This window comes from Prinia subflava, chromosome 8 (genome assembly GCF_021018805.1).
Source record: "Prinia subflava isolate CZ2003 ecotype Zambia chromosome 8, Cam_Psub_1.2, whole genome shotgun sequence".
Taxonomy (NCBI): domain Eukaryota; kingdom Metazoa; phylum Chordata; class Aves; order Passeriformes; family Cisticolidae; genus Prinia; species Prinia subflava.
The window spans coordinates 20,189,178-20,209,304 of record NC_086254.1 but is presented as its reverse complement, the minus strand read 5'-3'; the positions used below and the strand labels follow the sequence as shown (position 1 = coordinate 20,209,304).

At 52.9% G+C, this 20,127-nt stretch overlaps 6 protein-coding genes across 6 annotated transcripts; 3 read left to right on the top strand and 3 right to left on the bottom strand.

The window, feature by feature from the left end:
* Positions 1-1,027: 1,027 nt before the first annotated feature.
* LOC134553890 (feather keratin 1-like) lies at positions 1,028-6,100 on the top strand. The gene is made up of 2 exons (XM_063404021.1): positions 1,028-1,093; positions 5,710-6,100. The coding sequence occupies exon 2, from the start codon at positions 5,731-5,733 to the stop codon at positions 6,034-6,036; it is 306 nt and encodes a 101-aa protein (XP_063260091.1). The 5' UTR covers positions 1,028-1,093; positions 5,710-5,730; the 3' UTR covers positions 6,037-6,100.
* Positions 2,635-4,403, bottom strand: LOC134553881 (feather keratin 1-like). Its single transcript, XM_063404010.1, has 2 exons — positions 3,496-4,403; positions 2,635-3,021 (listed from the first exon to the last, which is right to left on the bottom strand). Exons 1-2 carry the CDS (start codon positions 3,544-3,546, stop codon positions 2,695-2,697), a joined length of 378 nt encoding a protein of 125 aa, XP_063260080.1. The 5' UTR covers positions 3,547-4,403; the 3' UTR covers positions 2,635-2,694.
* Positions 6,101-8,075: 1,975 nt separating the features above from the next.
* On the top strand, positions 8,076-12,888 carry LOC134553891 (feather keratin 1-like). Its single transcript, XM_063404022.1, has 2 exons — positions 8,076-8,133; positions 12,474-12,888. Exon 2 carries the CDS (start codon positions 12,495-12,497, stop codon positions 12,798-12,800), a length of 306 nt encoding a protein of 101 aa, XP_063260092.1. The 5' UTR covers positions 8,076-8,133; positions 12,474-12,494; the 3' UTR covers positions 12,801-12,888.
* LOC134553896 (feather keratin 1-like) lies at positions 8,082-19,980 on the top strand. The gene is made up of 2 exons (XM_063404028.1): positions 8,082-8,145; positions 19,272-19,980. The coding sequence occupies exon 2, from the start codon at positions 19,293-19,295 to the stop codon at positions 19,596-19,598; it is 306 nt and encodes a 101-aa protein (XP_063260098.1). The 5' UTR covers positions 8,082-8,145; positions 19,272-19,292; the 3' UTR covers positions 19,599-19,980.
* On the bottom strand, positions 9,053-10,527 carry LOC134553880 (feather keratin 1-like). Its single transcript, XM_063404009.1, has 2 exons — positions 10,261-10,527; positions 9,053-9,786 (listed from the first exon to the last, which is right to left on the bottom strand). Exons 1-2 carry the CDS (start codon positions 10,309-10,311, stop codon positions 9,460-9,462), a joined length of 378 nt encoding a protein of 125 aa, XP_063260079.1. The 5' UTR covers positions 10,312-10,527; the 3' UTR covers positions 9,053-9,459.
* On the bottom strand, positions 15,392-16,164 carry LOC134553887 (feather keratin 1-like). The gene has a single exon (XM_063404018.1). It carries the CDS (start codon positions 16,113-16,115, stop codon positions 15,810-15,812), a length of 306 nt encoding a protein of 101 aa, XP_063260088.1. The 5' UTR covers positions 16,116-16,164; the 3' UTR covers positions 15,392-15,809.
* Positions 19,981-20,127: the final 147 nt, after the last annotated feature.

Genomic DNA, 20,127 nt, shown 5'->3' with positions numbered 1-20,127 from the left:
CTCACCATCCCAGCCACCTTACACCAAACCCACTCCACCTGGTCCAGGTGGTTCTTGCATCGCAGCCTGAGCCCAACACGGGGGAGGGCACAGGGGAGATGGGGCTGGTTGGTGCCAAGCTGGTTGTCATGAGGTCTCTGTGGGGGTGTGTGTCCCTGTGCCCAGCTGTGTCCTGCAGCAGTTCAGCCACTCTGCTGCCTCAGCTGCTCCTGGATAGCCCTTTGAGACCCTCAGCCCTCTGACACCAGCTGCCTCTGCTCCTGCCTGATGTCTCTCCAAGCTCCCTCTCCGCAGAAGCATTCTCAGGACGCCCTGGGCACAGACAGGGCACGAGCAGGGCCAGGAGGAGAAGCCCCAGCTGTGGGCCTGTGTGGGTGTGTTTAACTCAGTCAGCACTCAGCACTGAGCAGCTCTTCTCCAGATCTGCATTCCCAGTGGGGCTGGGGAGAATTGGGAGAGCAAGACAGACAGAGAGAGAGACCTTTCAGTTGAAATAGATTTAAGAAAGAAAGGGCCAAAAGAGAAAACCCAGGAAAGGCGACATTTAAGGAAGCTGGAGACAGACATTATATCAAGGCTTGTAGTGATTGAACAAGGAGCAAGATATTTAATGTGAAGTAGGGTAGATGTAGAAGGCACAAAAGAAAGAAATTGGTGATGATGAGTGTGGTGAGGCTCTGGAAAATGTTGTCTATAGAGTGATCTGGTAGGCATCGTGAGAAGGGTCCAAGGTCAGGTTTGAAGGACTTTATAGGAACCTGATTCAGTGACAGATATCCCTGTCCATGGAAAGGGGTTGGACTAGATGATCTTTATTGGACTCTTCCAACTGCTGAAAATAGTGTAATATGTCAAATTTACCTCAGTTCAGGAGAATATTTGGTGTCAGTCCTAGTTCCAACCAGGGCAGAGTTAATTTTTGCAGTAGCCAGGAGAGGGCATGGCCAGGACCCAGAGGTTTTCCTGTAACCCCTTAGGTCATGGCTGGGGCTGGGAAGGGGAAGGGAGTCTCTTTAGGAAGGAAGGGCTCTCTTGCAGTCCTGGTGGTTGTGGCTGCAGTTGGGTCGGGATCTCCATGGTTGCATTTTGGCATGTGAGTCACTCTCTCTTTTGTACACTTTTGTTATGAATATTGCTGTGGTTATAGTTAATTTTCTTATCTCATTACTGCTTCTAGTAAACTGTACATATCTCAGCCTGGATCCCTGGAAGTGTTCAAGGCTGAGATGGGGCTTGGAGCAATCTGGGATAGTGGAAGGTGTCCTTGCCCATGACAAGGGGGTGAGACTAGGTGATCTTTAAGGTCTTTTCAAACCTTACCCATTCTGGGATTTTATCCTTCCTTTCAGATTCATCGGGACAGCGAAACTCAAAACCCAGAGGGTCACTCAGAGCATTTTGTTTTTCTCCCGGTAGCTTCAGTCGGTCTCGGCTGCCTTGGTTGTTCCTGGTTAGGGGTGCACCTACGTGTACCCCCCTGCCCAATCAACTCCGGCAAAGCTCCCAGGCACAGGCAACACTTAGCAAGCTTAGTTATAGTGATATTCAGCTCTTAGCAGTGATCAGCTCTTCTGCAGTGATTCTCAGCTCATAAGCTTGCTAAGGTGCCTTGGCAGACACAGGGAGAGAGAGGAGAAGCACCATATGGAGTTCCACAGATGAATCTTTATTAGCTTCTTCCGTGAAGGGTTCCAGGGACAGCTCTTCTACTGAGCTGGGGGAAAAGTGGGGTTTTTATAGGGTACTGAGGTTTTGAGAAGGGATCCAATAGTATGAGTCGGGGTAGAAAGTGACCTATTGTCTTACAGGGTGTCCTGGGGTGACAGGACATTTTCATGCTTTGTATCCCAAATCGTGTGTTTCTGTTCCCATGTTCTCAGTTTGTTTTGTCTATAGCTGAGCCCCTCCCCTGGCTGCTTGCTTTTTGGCTTGCTGCTGTTAGCTTAGGCTCACTTTGCTGGCTTTGCTCTCTTGCTTTCTGCTTTTTTGCTTGCTTTTTGCCATTTTTCTGCTTTTGTTTTTCCCCTTCTTTCCTTCCTCCCCTTCCCTGAAGACATCGGACCTGCTTCGCGCCCTGATTCGGGAACGCCAAGGGAAACCTCCCCGGAGTCTACACCTGAGAGAAGCTTTGGCACCCTCCGCAGCAGAGACTGCTCACCCTCTCTTGGACTGGTGAAAACACTTGTTGTCATCTCGGACTGTTTTTCTTGTGTTGGGGAGTGTTTTTTTGTTGTTTCTTAAAAAACAAGTTTTTTCCACTTTTCCTCTGAGGAAATTCCTCCCGAACCTGGTGGTGGGGGAGAGAGTTGTGGAGATTTTCCCCTAATTTGTCCTAAACCAGGACACAGGGAGACAAGAGAGGGTCCAAGCGCGGGAGAAGGGTTATTTTGGCCTAGTCACCATGACAAGGAATTTCTGCCCTTAGGCGACTGACCACCAGAGAGGCCACCAGGCCTCACGGCTGCAACAAGAGCACACAGAGCACACCCAGTGCCAGCCCCTGTTGACAGCCAGTGCAAAACCAGCACCAACAACACCTCCCAGAAACACCCCTGGGCAACCTCTCTGCCCTGGGACAGCGTCTGCAGGGCAAAGGATGACACAAAGGCACAGGCTGGGATGCAGCAGAATTTAATGAGTCAAAAAAGGAAAAAGAGGGGGATCCAGGAGGAGGCCACAGTGCAGGGAGCAGCTTCAGCAGGGGAGGCCCCTGATGCCACAGAGGCCACTGCCCAAACCCGAGAGGCCAAAGCCCCCAGAGCTGATGGGCACTCCCTGAGTGCTGAGGATGTTGCCAACAGCAGCAGAGGTGGAGGATCCCACGGCCGTGTTCTGTGGGAAGGAGCTGAGGATGGGGCCGGGCAGGGTCACCACGACAGGCGAGGGCTGGATGAACACGGTGGAGTCCTGGCACTGCCTGACACAGGGCTCATTGCAGCTGTTGGCCAGCGGGGTGGGGCCACAGGGCTGGCAGGGCCGGCACGGGCTGTAGCAGGACATGGCTTGGGGCTGCAGGTGCACCTGGGAGAGAGGGAAAGGAAGGAAGCAGAGCACAAGGAGTGGGTGAGGATCAGCCTGTCACCCCACCATGAGAGACCAAAGGCATGAACTGGACTCAAACCTTGGGGGCTGTATAGAGAGACACACAGACTTCTCCTTTCCTCAGAAGAGCCCTGCCAAGAGCTACCCAAGGAAGATCCCTGTCCATAGCTCTGGAAACACCTCAGACAAGCCTCAGCCTTTCCCCGTGTTCCACTTTCTGCTCCCTTCCTTTTCTCATGGCAAGAATCCATATGGGACAAAAAAGCATGTATAGAAATCCTGTGGGAGGAGGATAAGGATGAGAAAAAGCTTCAGACTCACCTGGTTCTCAAGGAGATGGAGGTGAGAGGAGTGAATGAGAGAGTGAGGAGAAGGGCCCGTTTTTATACTCCTCCTGCAATGCCCCAGGCTCACAGTCACTGCACAAGGACAATAATTTTCCTACAGACTCACCTCAAAGCAAAACATTCTTCTCAATGGCACACATTGTGGTTTGGTCTCCATCTATGCTGCCATTTAATTTCCTCGTTTCTGACATTCCCACTAAGTTATGGAGGCTGCTACCTTGTAGTAGGAGGAGAAGTCCAAGGATTTCTTGTGCAGGAACACATTGGTATGGGCAGGAACCCAGCCTCAAGCTGACCCCTGTGGAGTTCTGTACTTCCTTACTGCCTGAGGGATGTGTTGACTCTTGGGACAGTGCCTTCCCTCTCTCTTCACCCCGTTGGAATGCACCCTTTGGAAGCACCCTTTGCACCCTGACCTGGACAAAGCCCTGCCACACATTGCCAATTCTGAGAAGGCCCCGAGCTGTGGCTGTGCTGCCAAGCAAGTCATGCTGAGGGCCGTGGCATTTGGGCTGCCTGGAGCTGTGGGTCTGGGCACAGCCCTGTGCTTGAAGATGGTTTTCCAGGGTTATGGATGGAGCAGCCCTTGCTGGAAGGGAATTCAGCCCTGCCTGGGACAAAGTCTGCAGACATCACGCACTCATGGCTTGGCTTTACACCAAAATTAGGGTGTGACTGGCCATGGGTCAGGAGAGTCTCTCCCTGGAGATTTGCCTACTGAAGGCATTCCCTTGCCCTCCTGGGTCGCGTCCCAGCTGCCTGCGTGTCTGCAGGGCAGGGAAGTGCCTCAGTCCTTGGTGTGGTTTGAACGCAGGGTTTGCATCCAGGGCCGTTCTGAGCACACCTCTTCTCTGAGCACTGCATGCTGCATTTTGTAGTGATTTCCTCTATCACCTTTCCAGATATCGAGACAAGTCTGACTGGCCTGTTATTCCCTGACTCCTCTTTCACGCCTCTCTTGAAGACAAGACACTCACTGGCCTTCTTCCAGTTCTCAGATGCTTTCCATTGTCGCTGGACTTTCAAAGGGAGTTGAGAAGGGGTTTGTACTGACACCAGTGAACATATAACAGCAATTCACACACAATCATTTCAGACCAGCGTGTTTGAATGTTCCCCCATTGGACTGTGCTGTTTGGGGAAGTCTTTTCTGTTCCAGTTGTTCCAAGGAGTACCAGGAACTTCAGTTCATGACAGCGATTCTTGATGCTAAAGACCAAGGACAAGAACTTTTGAGGACGTCCCTTTCTGTACCCCCTGCCCTCAGGGAAGCTGCCCTGTTGAATACTGGGGCTGCCTTTGTTTGAGGCTCCCCTTACTGATGACCTGTCTGGAGAAGACCCTCTTATTGCCCTTCCATGTGCTTTGTCCGATTCAGCTCCAGGTGGGGTTTGGCTTTTGTAATGCCTGGGAACATCCCCTCCAGAGCAAAGGGCATCAAGAGGAAGAGAGCTGAAACACTGGCACAGCCTGGAGATGCTGCAGCTCATGGCCCTTGCAGAGAGCGGAGAGAGAGGGAAAAGAGAGAAGCAAGTGAAATGTCTGAAAAAAGTGGATTATTTAGATGCCCTCTGACATGTGCCGTGTAAGACAGGGCCACTTCCTGCAAGGGATATATCAAAGAGTTGCTTTTCACTGCCCTAAACCAACATTCCCTACTTGGGTCATGTGCTCTCACTGACATGGCTCTGCTGGGATATCCTTTGGCTTCTCATCACAGAACATGAAAGGATCCTGCAATGCAGGGCAGGAATGTCAGAAATAAGGAAATAAAATGGCAGCGTAGATGGAAACAAAATGTGAATCGCTGCCACTCTGTGGGATATTTTCCTTTGAAGATGAGTCTGTGTAAAATTACTGCCCTTGTGCAGGACTGTGGGCCTGGGGCAATGCAAGAGCTATATAAATGCAGGACCTTCTCCTCACTCTCACATTCACTCCAGTCACCTCCATCTCCTTGGAACAAGGTGAGTTTGAATCCCATTCTCCATTTGCTCCTTCTCCTCTGGGATTTCTCTGTACATACCAGTGACTTTGTCCCATGCAGGAGCTTGCAGATGCTTTTTGTGAGAGGAGGAAAGGAGTGGGAGGTTTGTGACTTCTGGGACTTGGCAGAAGTATTGCCCCAGTTTTGGGCTGGTTGGGGATGGCCCTGGGCTTGAGCTTTTGGTGGGGTTTGTGTGAGGGGAAGAGTCTATGTGCCTCCAGAACCAGCCTTCAGCTCTCATTCCCCGCTCATTTCTTGTTTCCCTCATGATGGGGTTACAGTTGGGTCTTCACCCACTCCTTGAGATTTACTTCCCTCTGCCCCCTCTGCCAGGTGCACCTGCAGCCCTAAGCCATGTCCTGCTACAGCCCGTGCCGGCCCTGCCAGCCCTGCGGCCCCACCCCGCTGGCCAACAGCTGCAATGAGCCCTGTGTCAGGCAGTGCCAGGACTCCACCGTGTTCATCCAGCCCTCGCCTGTCGTGGTGACCCTGCCTGGCCCCATCCTCAGCTCCTTCCCACAGAACACGGCCGTGGGATCCTCCACCTCTGCTGCTGTTGGCAACATCCTCAGCACTCAGGGAGTGCCCATCAGCTCTGGGGGCTTTGGCCTCTCGGGCTTGGGCAGTGGCCTCTGTGGCATCAGGGGCCTCCCCTGCTGAAGCTGCTCCCTGCACTGTGGCCTCCTCCTGGATCCCCCTCTTTTTCCTTTTTTGACTCATTAAATTCTGCTGCATCCCAGCCTGTGCCTTTGTGTCATCCTTTGCCCTGCAGACGCTGTCCCAGGGCAGAGAGGTTGCCCAGGGGTGTTTCTGGGAGGGGTTGTTGGTGCTGGTTTTGCACTGGCTGTCAACAGGGGCTGGCATTGGGTGTGCCCAGTGTGCTCTGGGTGAGCCTCTGGGTTTTGAATCTTTCTGCCTCTTTGGAGCAGGGCAGAATTTCCCTGCATTGTTCAGGGACAAACATCCACTCTGTTTGCACTTCTTATCCCTTCTCAGTTCAACATTGTGACACAAGTACTCAGCAGTGACTGTTTCACTGACCAGACAAAGATGCTGCATTCCCATCAGACTCCAGCAGATCCCATGGATCTGAAATGTTTCTGAAAGGGAGGGACACCGTGTATTGTGCTGCCTTCTCAAAGACCCCTGTTTTCATAGGAACACAGAATGGATTTTCTTGGAAGAGATTGTTAAAGATCATTTGGTCCAACCCTCCTGCCATGCACAGTATCTCAGCTGCAGTTGGGAATAGCCAGTTTTAAACTGTCTATTGCAGTTTAAAACTCCTGCCCCTTGTCCAATCACTTGATAGAATGTCTCTCTCCCACTTCCTTACACCACCCTGTGATGTACTGGAAGGCTGCAATAAGGTCTCCCAGATCCTGCTGTCGTCCTGACTGAAAAACCTCAACTGCTTCAGCTGCCCTTCAGAGCAGGGGTGATGCATGCATGTGACCATTTTTTGCAGCCCTTCTCTGCAGGGCAGCTCTCCTTCCATCCACCTCACAGTCCCTATTGTGACTGAGATTGCCCCAAAGCAGTGTCAGGACCTTGCACTTGGCTTTGTTGAAGTTCCCGAGTTCCATTTGGGACCATTCCTCAAGTCTGTCAAGATCCCTGTGGATTTAAACGCTCCCATCTAGTGTAGCTCTTGCTCCCCTCATCATCATGTCATTGCTGAGAGTCAAAAATCACTAAGGTTGGAAAAAACCCCCAAGATCATCACCTTGACAGACTATTGCCATGGCCAATAAACCACATCACAAAGTGCTCTGAGGGTGCACCCAGTACCATTGTCCATGTCTCTGATGCTCACAGATGCCAAGGGCTGTCACCATCATCCTGGGCTGTGCGAGCAGGAGTGGAACCAGAGATGGGTGGGGGTGATGATGCTGCTCTGCTCAGCTCTCACCTGGTGCCATCCCCAGTGTTGGGCTCAGGCTGCAATGCAAGAACCACCTGGACCAAGTGGAGTGACTTTGGTGCAGGGTGCCAGGATGGTGAGGAGGTCAGAGCACTTGACTTGGGCACAGGGATTGCTGAGCATGGAGACAAGAATGGTTTGGGCAGAGAGATAAAATCATTCTTGGGAAGATAGGGTCAGTGAAGAGGTTTGGTTCATTCTAACCATCTGCAGACTGTTAGACACTGAAGTCTTAAGTGATAATGACTCCAAATATTCCCCCATTTGTGGAGATCGGGGTGCTTTGGTGAACTGGGGGAGGTGAGCTCTGGATGTGTAAAGGCCAACCTCTGATGTAGTAAGACTGAGGGTGAATGATGGGCTTTGAATGACATAGGAGGGGGCTGCTGGTGCCTCTGGTCACTCTAAGCTGCCTTCCCTTGCACAGACCACGGGGTTGTGGGGCTCCCTCTCTTCCCCCAGGGGAAGCACCAGGACATTCACGAGTGTCCTGACAGTGTTCATCTCTGCTGATGGGCCATACTGGGCCAAAACCAAAGCAGCTGTGCTGGGTGTGCTGGGCAGCTGTGTTGTCTTAGAAGGTGTCAAGGGTTCCTGAAGTGTCCCATGATCCACAACACTACATGATCTAGTGTGAAGCTTCCCCCTTCAGGGGAGGAACCTGGGTGTCCCCACCTGAAACTGAGTGGATGTAAACCAAATAGATTTTACGTTGTGTGGATTTTCCCAGGGATTTTCTCTCACCATTTCTTTGTGACTTCCCCCTCCACCTGACAGGTCCAGTCTGTGACCACTTTGACCAAGACTGGGCAGCAACCAAGGCTCGTCACAGGGTCTGTGGCTGGGTAGATATTCATAAGAGTTGAACCTAATTTCTCTTCCTTTCTTTGGCCTCGTGCATGTCCCTGGGTGAAGTGGTTGCATTTTCATCTTGCTTTCATGCTGTTGTATTGCTTTACAGAATAACCAAAATGGCTATATGTTGTAGTTTAAATTTTGGGGAACTCCCCGGGGGAGGTCCCCCAGGAGACCCCCGGGTCCTAGGGGTCATGGCGTTCCCGTGCTGGCAGGCAAAGAGACTCAGACGCCGGTGGGGTGCTGATGAGGTGAGGGTTTATTCACAGAGGGAGAGGGGAAGGGAAAGGGGGAACGGGAAGGGGAAAAGGGAAGGGGAGCGTCCCGAGGCCTCCAGGGGGAGAGGGGCAAAGAGGGCGAGACCCCTTGCATTAGCACTCTTAACACCGAGGTTCAAAGGGGCGCGGTAACATTCTCCAGCCAATGAGGTTACAGATAACTTGATACCGCAGGGAGCGTACAGACTTGAGATAAACCATACATTTTCCAGGGGTGAGGCAGAGTAAAACATTTCCATAAAATGCAATCCCACAGCTATAGCTGTGTTTTCCCGTGCAATCACATTGTTCTACAATAAACCCTCTGTGTGTACTTACAAACACTGATCATTCTGTGTTGGTTCCCTCTAATCAATCTCAAGGGATGTCTTAACAAGAACCTGGGTTACCCCTCACCTTCTGCAGTGGGTCATACCACAGACACATGGAGAGGGATAGAAAGCAGCAATACCATGATCAAGCAGATTTAACTCTTCCTGTCTTAAAAGGCACTCAAACACCTTCTCCTAGATCTGTCACACAGAACCATCCCTGAGCAAAATGTCTCTCCGTGGAAATCTTGGGAGACCAACAACAGAGAAAGGATGACACAGAGGCGTGGGCTGGGATGCATCAGAAATTTAATGAGTCAAAAGATGAAAACAAGGTCTCTATTGAGTGGAGGCCTCAGTGCAGAGAGCACCAGGGTCAGCTTAGAATCCCCATCCCATGGCTGTGGCAGAGATTCCAGCAGGGATCATCTGCCAGATCCAGAGAGGGCCAGCAGGTCCTCCCCAGGACGGCTGTGTGGGGCTCACAGCCCAGGGGAGCACAAGGGAACAAGGACACAGGAGGGAAATGAAGAGTGGCAGAGGGCAGAGGCAGGGCTGGGCTGTGCTTGCCAAGAGCCCAGGCTGGCCCTGTCCTTCTGCAAGGGCTGCTGGGCTTGCTCAGCCCCTCAGGAAGCAACAAGCCGCTGCTGCGTCCCCAGGGCGGTTCCATGCTGGCAGTGCCTGGGTTCCCTCCCCAGGGCCACGGCCAGCAGCTTTAGCAGGGGAGGCCCCTGATGCCACAGAGGCCACTGCCCAAGCCCGAGAGGCCAAAGCCCCCAGAGCTGATGGGCACTCCCTGAGTGCTGAGGATGTTGCCAACAGCAGCAGAGGTGGAGGATCCCACGGCGGTGTTCTGTGGGAAGGAGCTGAGGATGGGGCCGGGCAGGGTCACCACGACAGGCGAGGGCTGGATGGCCACAGTGGAGTCCTGGCACTGCCTGACACAGGGCTCATTGCAGCTGTTGGCCAGCGGGGTGGGGCCGCAGGGCTGGCAGGGCCGGCACGGGCTGTAGCAGGACATGGCTTGGGGCTGCAGGTGCACCTGGGAGAGAGGGAAAGGAAGGAAGCAGAGCACAAGGAGTGGGTGAGGATCAGCCTGTCAGCCCACCATGAGAGACCAAAGGCATGAACTGGACTCAAACCTTGGGGGCTGTATAGAGAGACACACAGACTTCTCTTTTCCTCAGAAGAGCCCTGCCAAGAGCTACCCAAGGAAGATCCCTGTCCATAGCTCTGGAAACACCTCAGACAAGCCTCAGCCTTTCCCCGTGTTCCACTTTCTGCTCCCTTCCTTTTCTCATGGCAAGAATCCATATGGGACAAAAAAGCATGTATAGAAATCCTGTGGGAGGAGGATAAGGATGAGAAAAAGCTTCAGACTCACCTGGTTCTCAAGGAGATGGAGGTGAGAGGAGTGAATGAGAGAGTGAGGAGAAGGGCCCGTTTTTATACTCCTCCTGCAATGCCCCAGGCTCACAGTCACTGCACAAGGACAATAATTTTCCTACAGACTCACCTCAAAGCAAAACATTCTTCTCAATGGCACACATTGTGGTTTGGTCTCCATCTATGCTGCCATTTAATTTCCTCGTTTCTGACATTCCCACTAAGTTATGGAGGCTGCTACCTTGTAGTAGGAGGAGAAGTCCAAGGATTTCTTGTGCAGGAACACATTGGTATGGGCAGGAACCCAGCCTCAAGCTGACCCCTGTGGAGTTCTGTACTTCCTTACTGCCTGAGGGATGTGTTGACTCTTGGGACAGTGCCTTCCCTCTCTCTTCACCCCGTTGGAATGCACCCTTTGGGAGCACCGTTTGCACCCTGACCTGGACAAAGCCCTGCCACACATTGTCAATTCTGAGAACACCCTGAGCTGTGGCTGTGCTGCCAAGCAAGTCATGCTGAGGGCCGTGGCATTTGGGCTGCCTGGAGCTGTGGGTCTGGGCACAGCCCTGTGCTTGAAGATGGTTTTCCAGGGTTATGGATGGAGCTGCCCTTGCTGGAAGGGAATTCAGCCCTGCCTGGGACAAAGCCTGCAGACATCACGCACTCATGGCTTGGCTTTACACCAAAATTAGGGTGTGACTGGCCATGGGTTAGGAGAGTCTCTCCCTGGAGATTTGCCTACTGAAGGCATTCCCTTGCCCTCCTGGGTCGCGTCCCAGCTGCCTGCGTGTCTGCAGGGCAGGGAAGTGCCTCAGTCCTTGGTGGGGTTTGAACGCAGGATTTGCATCCAGGGCCGTTCTGAGCACACCTCTTCTCTGAGCACTGCATGCTGCATTTTGTAGCATTTCCTCTATCACCTTTCCAGATACCGAGACAAGTCTGACTGGCCTGTTATTCCCTGACTCCTCTTTCATGCCTCTCTTGAAGACAAGACACTCACTGGCCTTCTTCCAGTTCTCAGATGCTTTCCATTGTCGCTGGACTTTCAAAGGGAGTTGAGAAGGGGTTTGTACTGACACCAGTGAACATATAACAGCAATTCACACACAATCATTTCAGACCAGCGTGTTTGAATGTTCCCCCATTGGACTGTGCTGTTTGGGGAAGTCTTTTCTGTTCCAGTTGTTCCAAGGAGTACCAGGAACTTCAGTTCATGACAGCGATTCTTGATGCTAAAGACCAAGGACAAGAACTTTTGAGGACGTCCCTTTCTGTACCCCCTGCCCTCAGGGAAGCTGCCCTGTTGAATACTGGGGCTGCCTTTGTTTGAGGCTCCCCTTACTGATGACCTGTCTGGAGAAGACCCTCTTATTGCCCTTCCATGTGCTTTGTCCGATTCAGCTCCAGGTGGGGTTTGGCTTTTGTAATGCCTGGGAACATCCCCTCCAGAGCAAAGGGCATCAAGAGGAAGAGAGCTGAAACACTGGCACAGCCTGGAGATGCTGCAGCTCATGGCCCTTGCAGAGAGCGGAGAGAGAGGGAAAAGAGAGAAGCATGTGAAATGTCTGAAAAAAGTGGATTATTTAGATGCCCTCTGACATGTGCCGTGTAAGACAGGGCCACTTCCTGCAAGGGATATATCAAAGAGTTGCTTTTCACTGCCCTAAACCAACATTCCCTACTTGGGTCATGTGCTCTCACTGACATGGCTCTGCTGGGATATCCTTTGGCTTCTCATCACAGAACATGAAAGGATCCTGCAATGCAGGGCAGGAATGTCAGAAATAAGGAAATAAAATGGCAGCGTAGATGGAAACAAAATGTGAATCGCTGCCACTCTGTGGGATATTTTCCTTTGAAGATGAGTCTGTGTAAAATTACTGCCCTTGTGCAGGACTGTGGGCCTGGGGCAATGCAAGAGCTATATAAATGCAGGACCTTCTCCTCACTCTCACATTCACTCCAGTCACCTCCATCTCCTTGGAACAAGGTGAGTTTGAATCCCATTCTCCATTTGCTCCTTCTCCTCTGGGATTTCTCTGTACATACCTGTGACTTTGTCCCATGCAGGAGCTTGCAGATGCTTTTTGTGAGAGGAGGAAAGGAGTGGGAGGTTTGTGACTTCTGGGACTTGGCAGAAGTATTGCCCCAGTTTTGGGCTGGTGGGGGATGGCCCTGGGCTTGAGCTTTTGGTGGGGTTTGTGTGAGGGGAAGAGTCTATGTGCCTCCAGAACCAGCCTTCAGCTCTCATTCCCCGCTCATTTCTTGTTTCCCTCATGATGGGGTGACAGTTGGGTCTTCACCCACTCCTTGAGATTTACTTCCCTCTGCCCCCTCTGCCAGGTGCACCTGCAGCCCTAAGCCATGTCCTGCTACAGCCCGTGCCGGCCCTGCCAGCCCTGCGGCCCCACCCCGCTGGCCAACAGCTGCAATGAGCCCTGTGTCAGGCAGTGCCAGGACTCCACCGTGTTCATCCAGCCCTCGCCTGTCGTGGTGACCCTGCCCGGCCCCATCCTCAGCTCCTTCCCACAGAACACGGCCGTGGGATCCTCCACCTCTGCTGCTGTTGGCAACATCCTCAGCACTCAGGGAGTGCCCATCAGCTCTGGGGGCTTTGGCCTCTCGGGCTTGGGCAGTGGCCTCTGTGGCATCAGGGGCCTCCCCTGCTGAAGCTGCTCCCTGCACTGTGGCCTCCTCCTGGATCCCCCTCTTTTTCCTTTTTTGACTCATTAAATTCTGCTGCATCCCAGCCTGTGCCTTTGTGTCATCCTTTGCCCTGCAGACGCTGTCCCAGGGCAGAGAGGTTGCCCAGGGGTGTTTCTGGGAGGGGTTGTTGGGGCTGGTTTTGCACTGGCTGTCAACAGGGGCTGGCATTGGGTGTGCCCAGTGTGCTCTGGGTGAGCCTCTGGGTTTTGAATCTTTCTGCCTCTTTGGAGCAGGGCAGAATTTCCCTGCATTGTTCAGGGACAAACATCCACTCTGTTTGCACTTCTTATCCCTTCTCAGTTCAACATGGTGACACAAGTACTCAGCAGTGACTGTTTCACTGACCAGACAGAGATGCTGCATTCCCATCAGACTCCAGCAGATCCCATGGATCTGAAATGTTCCTGAAAGGGAGGGACACCGTGTATTGTGCTGCCTTCTCAAAGACCCCTGTTTTCACAGGAACACAGAATGGATTTTCTTGGAAGAGATTGTTAAAGATCATTTGGTCCAACCCTCCTGCCATGCACAGTATCTCAGCTGCAGTTGGGAATAGCCAGTTTTAAACTGTCTATTGCAGTTTAAAACTCCTGCCCCTTGTCCAATCACTTGATAGAATGTCTCTCTCCCACTTCCTTACACCACCCTGTGATGTACTGGAAGGCTGCAATAAGGTCTCCCAGATCCTGCTGTCGTCCTGACTGAAAAACCTCAACTGCTTCAGCTGCCCTTCAGAGCAGGGGTGATGCATGCATGTGACCATTTTTTGCAGCCCTTCTCTGCAGGGCAGCTCTCCTTCCATCCACCTCACAGTCCCTATTGTGACTGAGATTGCCCCAAAGCAGTGTCAGGACCTTGCACTTGGCTTTGTTGAAGTTCCTGAGTTCCATTTGGGACCATTCCTCAAGTCTGTCAAGATCCCTGTGGATTTAAACGCTCCCATCTAGTGTAGCGCTTGCTCCCCTCATCATCATGTCATTGCTGAGAGTCAAAAATCACTAAGGTTGGAAAAAACCCCCAAGATCATCACCTTGACAGACTATTGCCATGGCCAATAAACCACATCACAAAGTGCTCTGAGGGTGCACCCAGAACCACTGTCAATGTCTCTGATGCTCACAGATGCCAAGGGCTGTCACCATCATCCTGGGCTGTGCGAGCAGGAGTGGAACCAGAGATGGGTGGGGGTGATGATGCTGCTCTGCTCAGCTCTCACCTGGTGCCATCCCCAGTGTTGGGCTCAGGCTGCAATGCAAGAACCACCTGGACCAAGTGGAGTGACTTTGGTGCAGGGTGCCAGGATGGTGAGGAGGTCAGAGCACTTGACTTGGGCACAGGGATTGCTGAGCATGGAGACAAGAATGGTTTGGGCAGAGAGATAAAATCATTCTTGGGAAGATAGGGTCAGTGAAGAGGTTTGGTTCATTCTAACCATCTGCAGACTGTTAGACACTGAAGTCTTAAGTGATAATGACTCCAAATATTCCCCCATTTGTGGAGATCGGGGTGCTTTGGTGAACTGGGGGAGGTGAGCTCTGGATGTGTAAAGGCCAACCTCTGATGTAGTAAGACTGAGGGTGAATGATGGGCTTTGAATGACATAGGAGGGGGCTGCTGGTGCCTCTGGTCACTCTAAGCTGCCTTCCCTTGCACAGACCACGGGGTTGTGGGGCTCCCTCTCTTCCTCAAGGGGAAGCACCAGGACATTCACGTGTGGCCTGACAGTGTTCATCTCTGCTGATGGGCCATACTGGGCCAAAACCAAAGCAGCTGTGCTGGGTGTGCTGGGCAGCTGTGTTGTCTTAGAAGGTGTCAAGGGTTCCTGAAGTGTCCCATGATCCACAACACTACATGATCTAGTGTGAAGCTTCCCCCTTCAGGGGAGGAACCTGGGTGTCCCCACCTGAAACTGAGTGGATGTAAACCAAATAGATTTTACGTTGTGTGGATTTTCCCAGGGATTTTCTCTCACCATTTCTTTGTGACTTCCCCCTCCACCTGACAGGTCCAGTCTGTGACCACTTTGACCAAGACTGGGCTGCAACCAAGTCTCATCACAGGGCCTATGGCTGGAGAGATATTCATAATCTTGCCCTTAATTTCTCTTCCTTTCTTTGGCCTCGTGCATGTCCCTGGGTGAAGTGGTTGCATTTTCATCTTGCTTTCATGCTGTTGTATTGCTTTACAGAATAACCAAAATGGCTATAGCTGTGTTTTCCTGAGCAATCACATTGTTCTACAATAAACCCTCTGTGTGTACTTACAAACACTGATCATTCTGTGTTGGTTCCCTCTAATCAATCTCAAGGGATGTCTTAACAAGAACCTGGGTTACCCCTCACCTTCTGCAGTGGGTCATACCACAGACACATGGAGAGGGATAGAAAGCACCAATACCATGATCAAGCAGATTTAACTCTTCCTGTCTTAAAAGGCACTCAAACACCTTCTCCTAGATCTGTCACACAGAACCATCCCTGAGCAAAATGTCTCTCCGTGGAAATCTTGGGAGACCAACAACAGAGAAAGGATGACACAGAGGCGTGGGCTGGGATGCATCAGAAATTTAATGAGTCAAAAGATGAAAACAAGGTCACTCTTGAGTGGAGGCCTCAGTGCAGAGAGCACCAGGGTCAGCTTAGAATCCCCATCCCATGGCTGTGGCAGAGATCCCAGCAGGGATCATCTGCCTGATCCAGAGAGGGCCAGCAGGTCCTCCCCAGGACGGCTGTGTGGGGCTCACAGCCCAGGGGAGCACAAGGGAACAAGGACACAGGAGGGAAAGGAGGCAGTGGCAGAGGGCAGAGGCAGGGCTGGGCTGTGCTTGCCAAGAGCCCAGGCTGGCCCTGTCCTTCTGCAAGGGCTGCTGGGCTTGCTCAGCCCCTCAGGAAGCAACAAGCCGCTGCTGCGTCCCCAGGGCGGTTCCATGCTGGCAGTGCCTGGGTTCCCTCCCCAGGGCCACGGCCAGCAGCTTTAGCAGGGGAGGCCCCTGATGCCACAGAGGCCACTGCCCAAGCCCGAGAGGCCAAAGCCCCCAGAGCTGATGGGCACTCCCTGAGTGCTGAGGATGTTGCCAACAGCAGCAGAGGTGGAGGATCCCACGGCAGTGTTCTGTGGGAAGGAGCTGAGGATGGGGCCGGGCAGGGTCACCACGACAGGCGAGGGCTGGATGGCCACGGTGGAGTCCTGGCACTGCCTGACACAGGGCTCATTGCAGCTGTTGGCCAGCGGGGTGGGGCCGCAGGGCTGGCAGGGCCGGCACGGGCTGTAGCAGGACATGGCTTGGGGCTGCAGGTGCACCTGGGAGAGAGGGAAGGGGAAGGAAGCAGAGCACAAGGAGTGGGTGAGGTTTAACCTGTCACCCCACCATGAGCAGGACCGTGTTTCTCTCAGCACAAAAGGCTTCCAAATAGTGACAAGGTCTATAGAGATCCCCACCTCACCAACAGCTCAAGACAAACCTCAGCCAAGCCCCAGTGTCTATCTCTGCCAGACCTTTCTGCCTCTTGCCCTCATGCACGGCAAGAATCCCCAGTGCCCAGCTGAAGACAAGGAATATGCTTAGAAATGCATTTTGAGGAGGACAAGGAGGAGGAGTCATGCTCCAAACTCACCTTATTCCCAAGGAGCTGGAGGCTGGAAGAGTGGATGAGAGAGTGAGGAGAAGGAGCTGCTTTTATACTGCTCCTGCAGTGCCCCAGGCCCACAGTAACTGCACAGGGCAACAATTTTCCTACAGACTCATCTCCAAAGCAAAATATCCTCCCTAATGCCACAGGGTATATTTTGGTTTCCATCAACGCTGTCATTTAATGTCCTCGTTTCTGACATCCCCACTAGGTCATGAAGATCCCTTTCATCTTAAGGCATGAGAAGCCAAATGATTTTTCTTGCAGGAACATATGAGTAATGGTTGGACTCAACAACCTTGGAGGTCTTTGCTGATCCTTGTGATTGTGTGATTCAATGATTCTCTGATCTTTGGCAGGAATCAAGAGCCCTGTGCCATTGGGTTCCTGCTCAGTATCTGGGGGAGGTGTTGGGTGTCTGGACCGTTCCTTGTTCCTCCCTCTCTCCTCACGCACCATGCCCTATGGCTGCACAATGTGGAACTGACCTGGATGACACACAAGCACAGGCCACTTTTCCAATACCTGCTGTCAGTGCTGAGAACACCTGTGACATGTGAGGGAGCTGCCAAGCATCCCTTTCTCCCAGGGCCAGGATGGAGCTGCCCTTGCTGGAGGGGATCCAGCCCTGCCTTGGACAGGCCTGCAGACATCACGCCCTCCTGGCTTGGCCTCACACCAAAAGGCTGACACACGGCCAACCCAAAATTAGAGCATGACTGGCCACTGGTAGGGAGAGTCTCTCCCTGGAGGTTTTCCTACTGAAGGCATTCCCTTGTCATTCTGGGCCGCGTCCCAGCTGCCTCCATGCCTGCAGGGCAGAGAAGTGCCTCAGTCCTTGGTGTAGTGTCACAGCAGGTTTTGTACCCGGGGCTTTTCCGAGCGTATTCCCTCCCTGAGCATCCCCAGGCATGTTGCACTGCAGGTTCCCCAAAGCTCTCACATGTTGGGGCAATGGAGGAGATTTCCTTCCCTCTCAATGGTGCTAGGTTGTCCTCTGGGCTGAGGAGACATTTGGAGCATTGGAAAGGGGTGGGCTGAAGTCCCAATGCTCTGCAGAAGCCAGAGAGCTTTGGACCCCAGGATGTGTCCAAGCAGTGGGGCAGTGTTCTCAGAAATCCCTTCATTCAGCTCCTGAGCCTCCAGGAGAGCTCCCCTCCACAACCAGGTGTCTTTGACCAGGAAGAGGAGTCCTTGTGTCCATTCTGTCTCTCCATCAGCATCTCATCCTGTTGTTCTGTATTTTGCCTTGACTTTTCATGTTTTTTTGAACCACAAAGTGCCTCTAAGATGCTGCCAGCCTTTCTGATCTCTTGCTCTTTACAGGTGCCTGTGAAGGCACATCTAATCTCCCAGATGCCTGAGTGAGTGGAAGAGTTGGCATGTTTGAAGTCCAGGGTCTCTACATTGCTATTCATATCCTCCCTGACCATGTCTTTCTCTCTGTCCCTCAGCTGCATTCCCTGACTGCCAGCACCTCCCAAAGGGTGCTTGGAGGTGCTTTCTTCGACACCAACACTCCTGTGTCCATCACCAGGTCACACACTTACATTGGCCCAGTCTGATGAAATGTTCCCACAGCTGATCCTCCTCCACTGTTGTGGGGAGGTTTTCCCTACTCCTATTTCTGAGGAATTTCAGGAACCTTCTCCTGTGACAGAAAAGGTTGCCAGTGAAGACCAAGGCCCAGAAGCCTTGGAGAACCTTCCCCCTTCCTGTAACCCCTGCCCCAGTCAACCTTGGCTCAAGCCTCCCTTTTGCTGTTGCCCTGTGAGGAAGATCTTCCTGTTTGCCACCACAAGCTTTCCTGATTCAGCTCCAGGTGGGCTTTGGCTTTCCAACCCCAACCCTGGAATACTCAGCCAGCCTGGCAAACATTCTGCATCAGCAAAGGGCATCCAGAGAGGAAAGCATTTCCCTGGGGAAGCAGTGTCCAGTGAGTGTTGGAGTGAGGTAAGAGGGAGGACAGAGCAGCAGGCAGGACTTGCTGTGAGGAGAGGAGGCTTTGGGTGCTCTGCTGCTCTGTGCAGGGCAGAGCTGGGGCTGTCCCTGCAGAGGCAGCTGCCAACAAGGCCAATGCACTGCCCTGAGCCAACATCCCCTGCCTGCACGGGACCCTCCTCCGTGGGGGCACATCCTGTGCCTGCAGGGACACGCTCTGACCCCGGGTATCCTCAGGCATCGCATGGCACACGTGAAAGGAGCTGCAGCACGGACCAAGCATGTCAGAAATGAGGAAACGAAATGGCAGGGTTGATGGAGATCAAACCACAACCTGTGGTGTTAGGGAGGATATTTTGCTTTGGAGGTGAATGTGTTGGAAAATTACGGCCTTTGTGCAGTGCCTGTGGGCCTGGGGCAGTGCAGGAGCAGTATAAAAGGGGGACGTTCTCCTTGCTCTCTCATTCACTCCTCTCACCTCCATCTCCTTGGCATCACGGTGAGTCTGAAACCCTTTCTTTTCTTCCTCCTTTGGGCTTCCTGATCACATTCTCTGCTTTAATCGCAGGTGGGTTCTTGAGGACAGCTCGTTATGAGAGAGGGAAGGGGCAGAAGTTGTGCATGGAGAGAGGCTGGGTTTTGTCTGAGATGTGTCCTGAATTCTGTCCTAGGTGTGGAAGTCCCTGGGCTTGGTCACTCTTCAGGACATTCTCAGGGGCTTGAGCAGAGAGTGAGGCTGTCGGGCCTCTCTAAGCAGCCTCCTGCTGTCTTCTCCTTCTCTTTGCTTTTCTCTGTCATGGTGCACGAACAGACTGCTCTGACATAGCCCATTCTCAACTCTGCTCCTCTCTGCCCTCTCTCCCAGGTGCACCTGCAGCCCCAAGCCATGTCCTGCTACAGCCCGTGCCGGCCCTGCCAGCCCTGCGGCCCCACCCCGCTGGCCAACAGCTGCAATGAGCCCTGTGTCAGGCAGTGCCAGGACTCCACCGTGTTCATCCAGCCCTCGCCTGTCGTGGTGACCCTGCCCGGCCCCATCCTCAGCTCCTTCCCTCAGAACACGGCCGTGGGATCCTCCACCTCTGCTGCTGTTGGCAACATCCTCAGCACTCAGGGAGTGCCCATCAGCTCTGGGGGCTTTGGCCTCTCGGGCTTGGGCAGTGGCCTCTGTGGCATCAGGGGCCTCCCCTGCTGAAGCTGCTGGCCGTGGCCCTGGGGAAGGAACCCAGGCACTGCCAGCATGGAACCGCCCTGGGGACGCAGCAGCGGCTTGTTGCTTCCTGAGGGGCTGAGCAAGCCCAGCAGCCCTTGCAGAAGGACAGGGCCAGCCTGGGCTCTTGGGAAGCACAGCCCAACCCTGCCTCTGCCTCTGCCACTGCCTCCTTTCCCTCCTGTGTCCTTGTTCCCTTGTGCTCTCTAGGACTGTGAGCCCCACACAGCCATCCTGGGGAGGACCTGCTTGGAAAACTCACCTTGGAGAACAACTGTCTGTTGTTTGCCCCTCGTGCTCTCTGCATTGGCATGCCTGCTTGTATTGACCTAATTTTCCTGTTTTGACTCATTAAAGTTCTTTTGCATCACAGTCCACATTTTCCTCTCATTTATTCCCCTACAAATCATCTCCCAACACACCCAGAAAGAGACGTGTTGTTCAGGGCTGGTTGTGGGAGGGTATTTTAGGGAATGGTTGTTCATAGGGTGTTAACACAGGCTCAATTTAAATA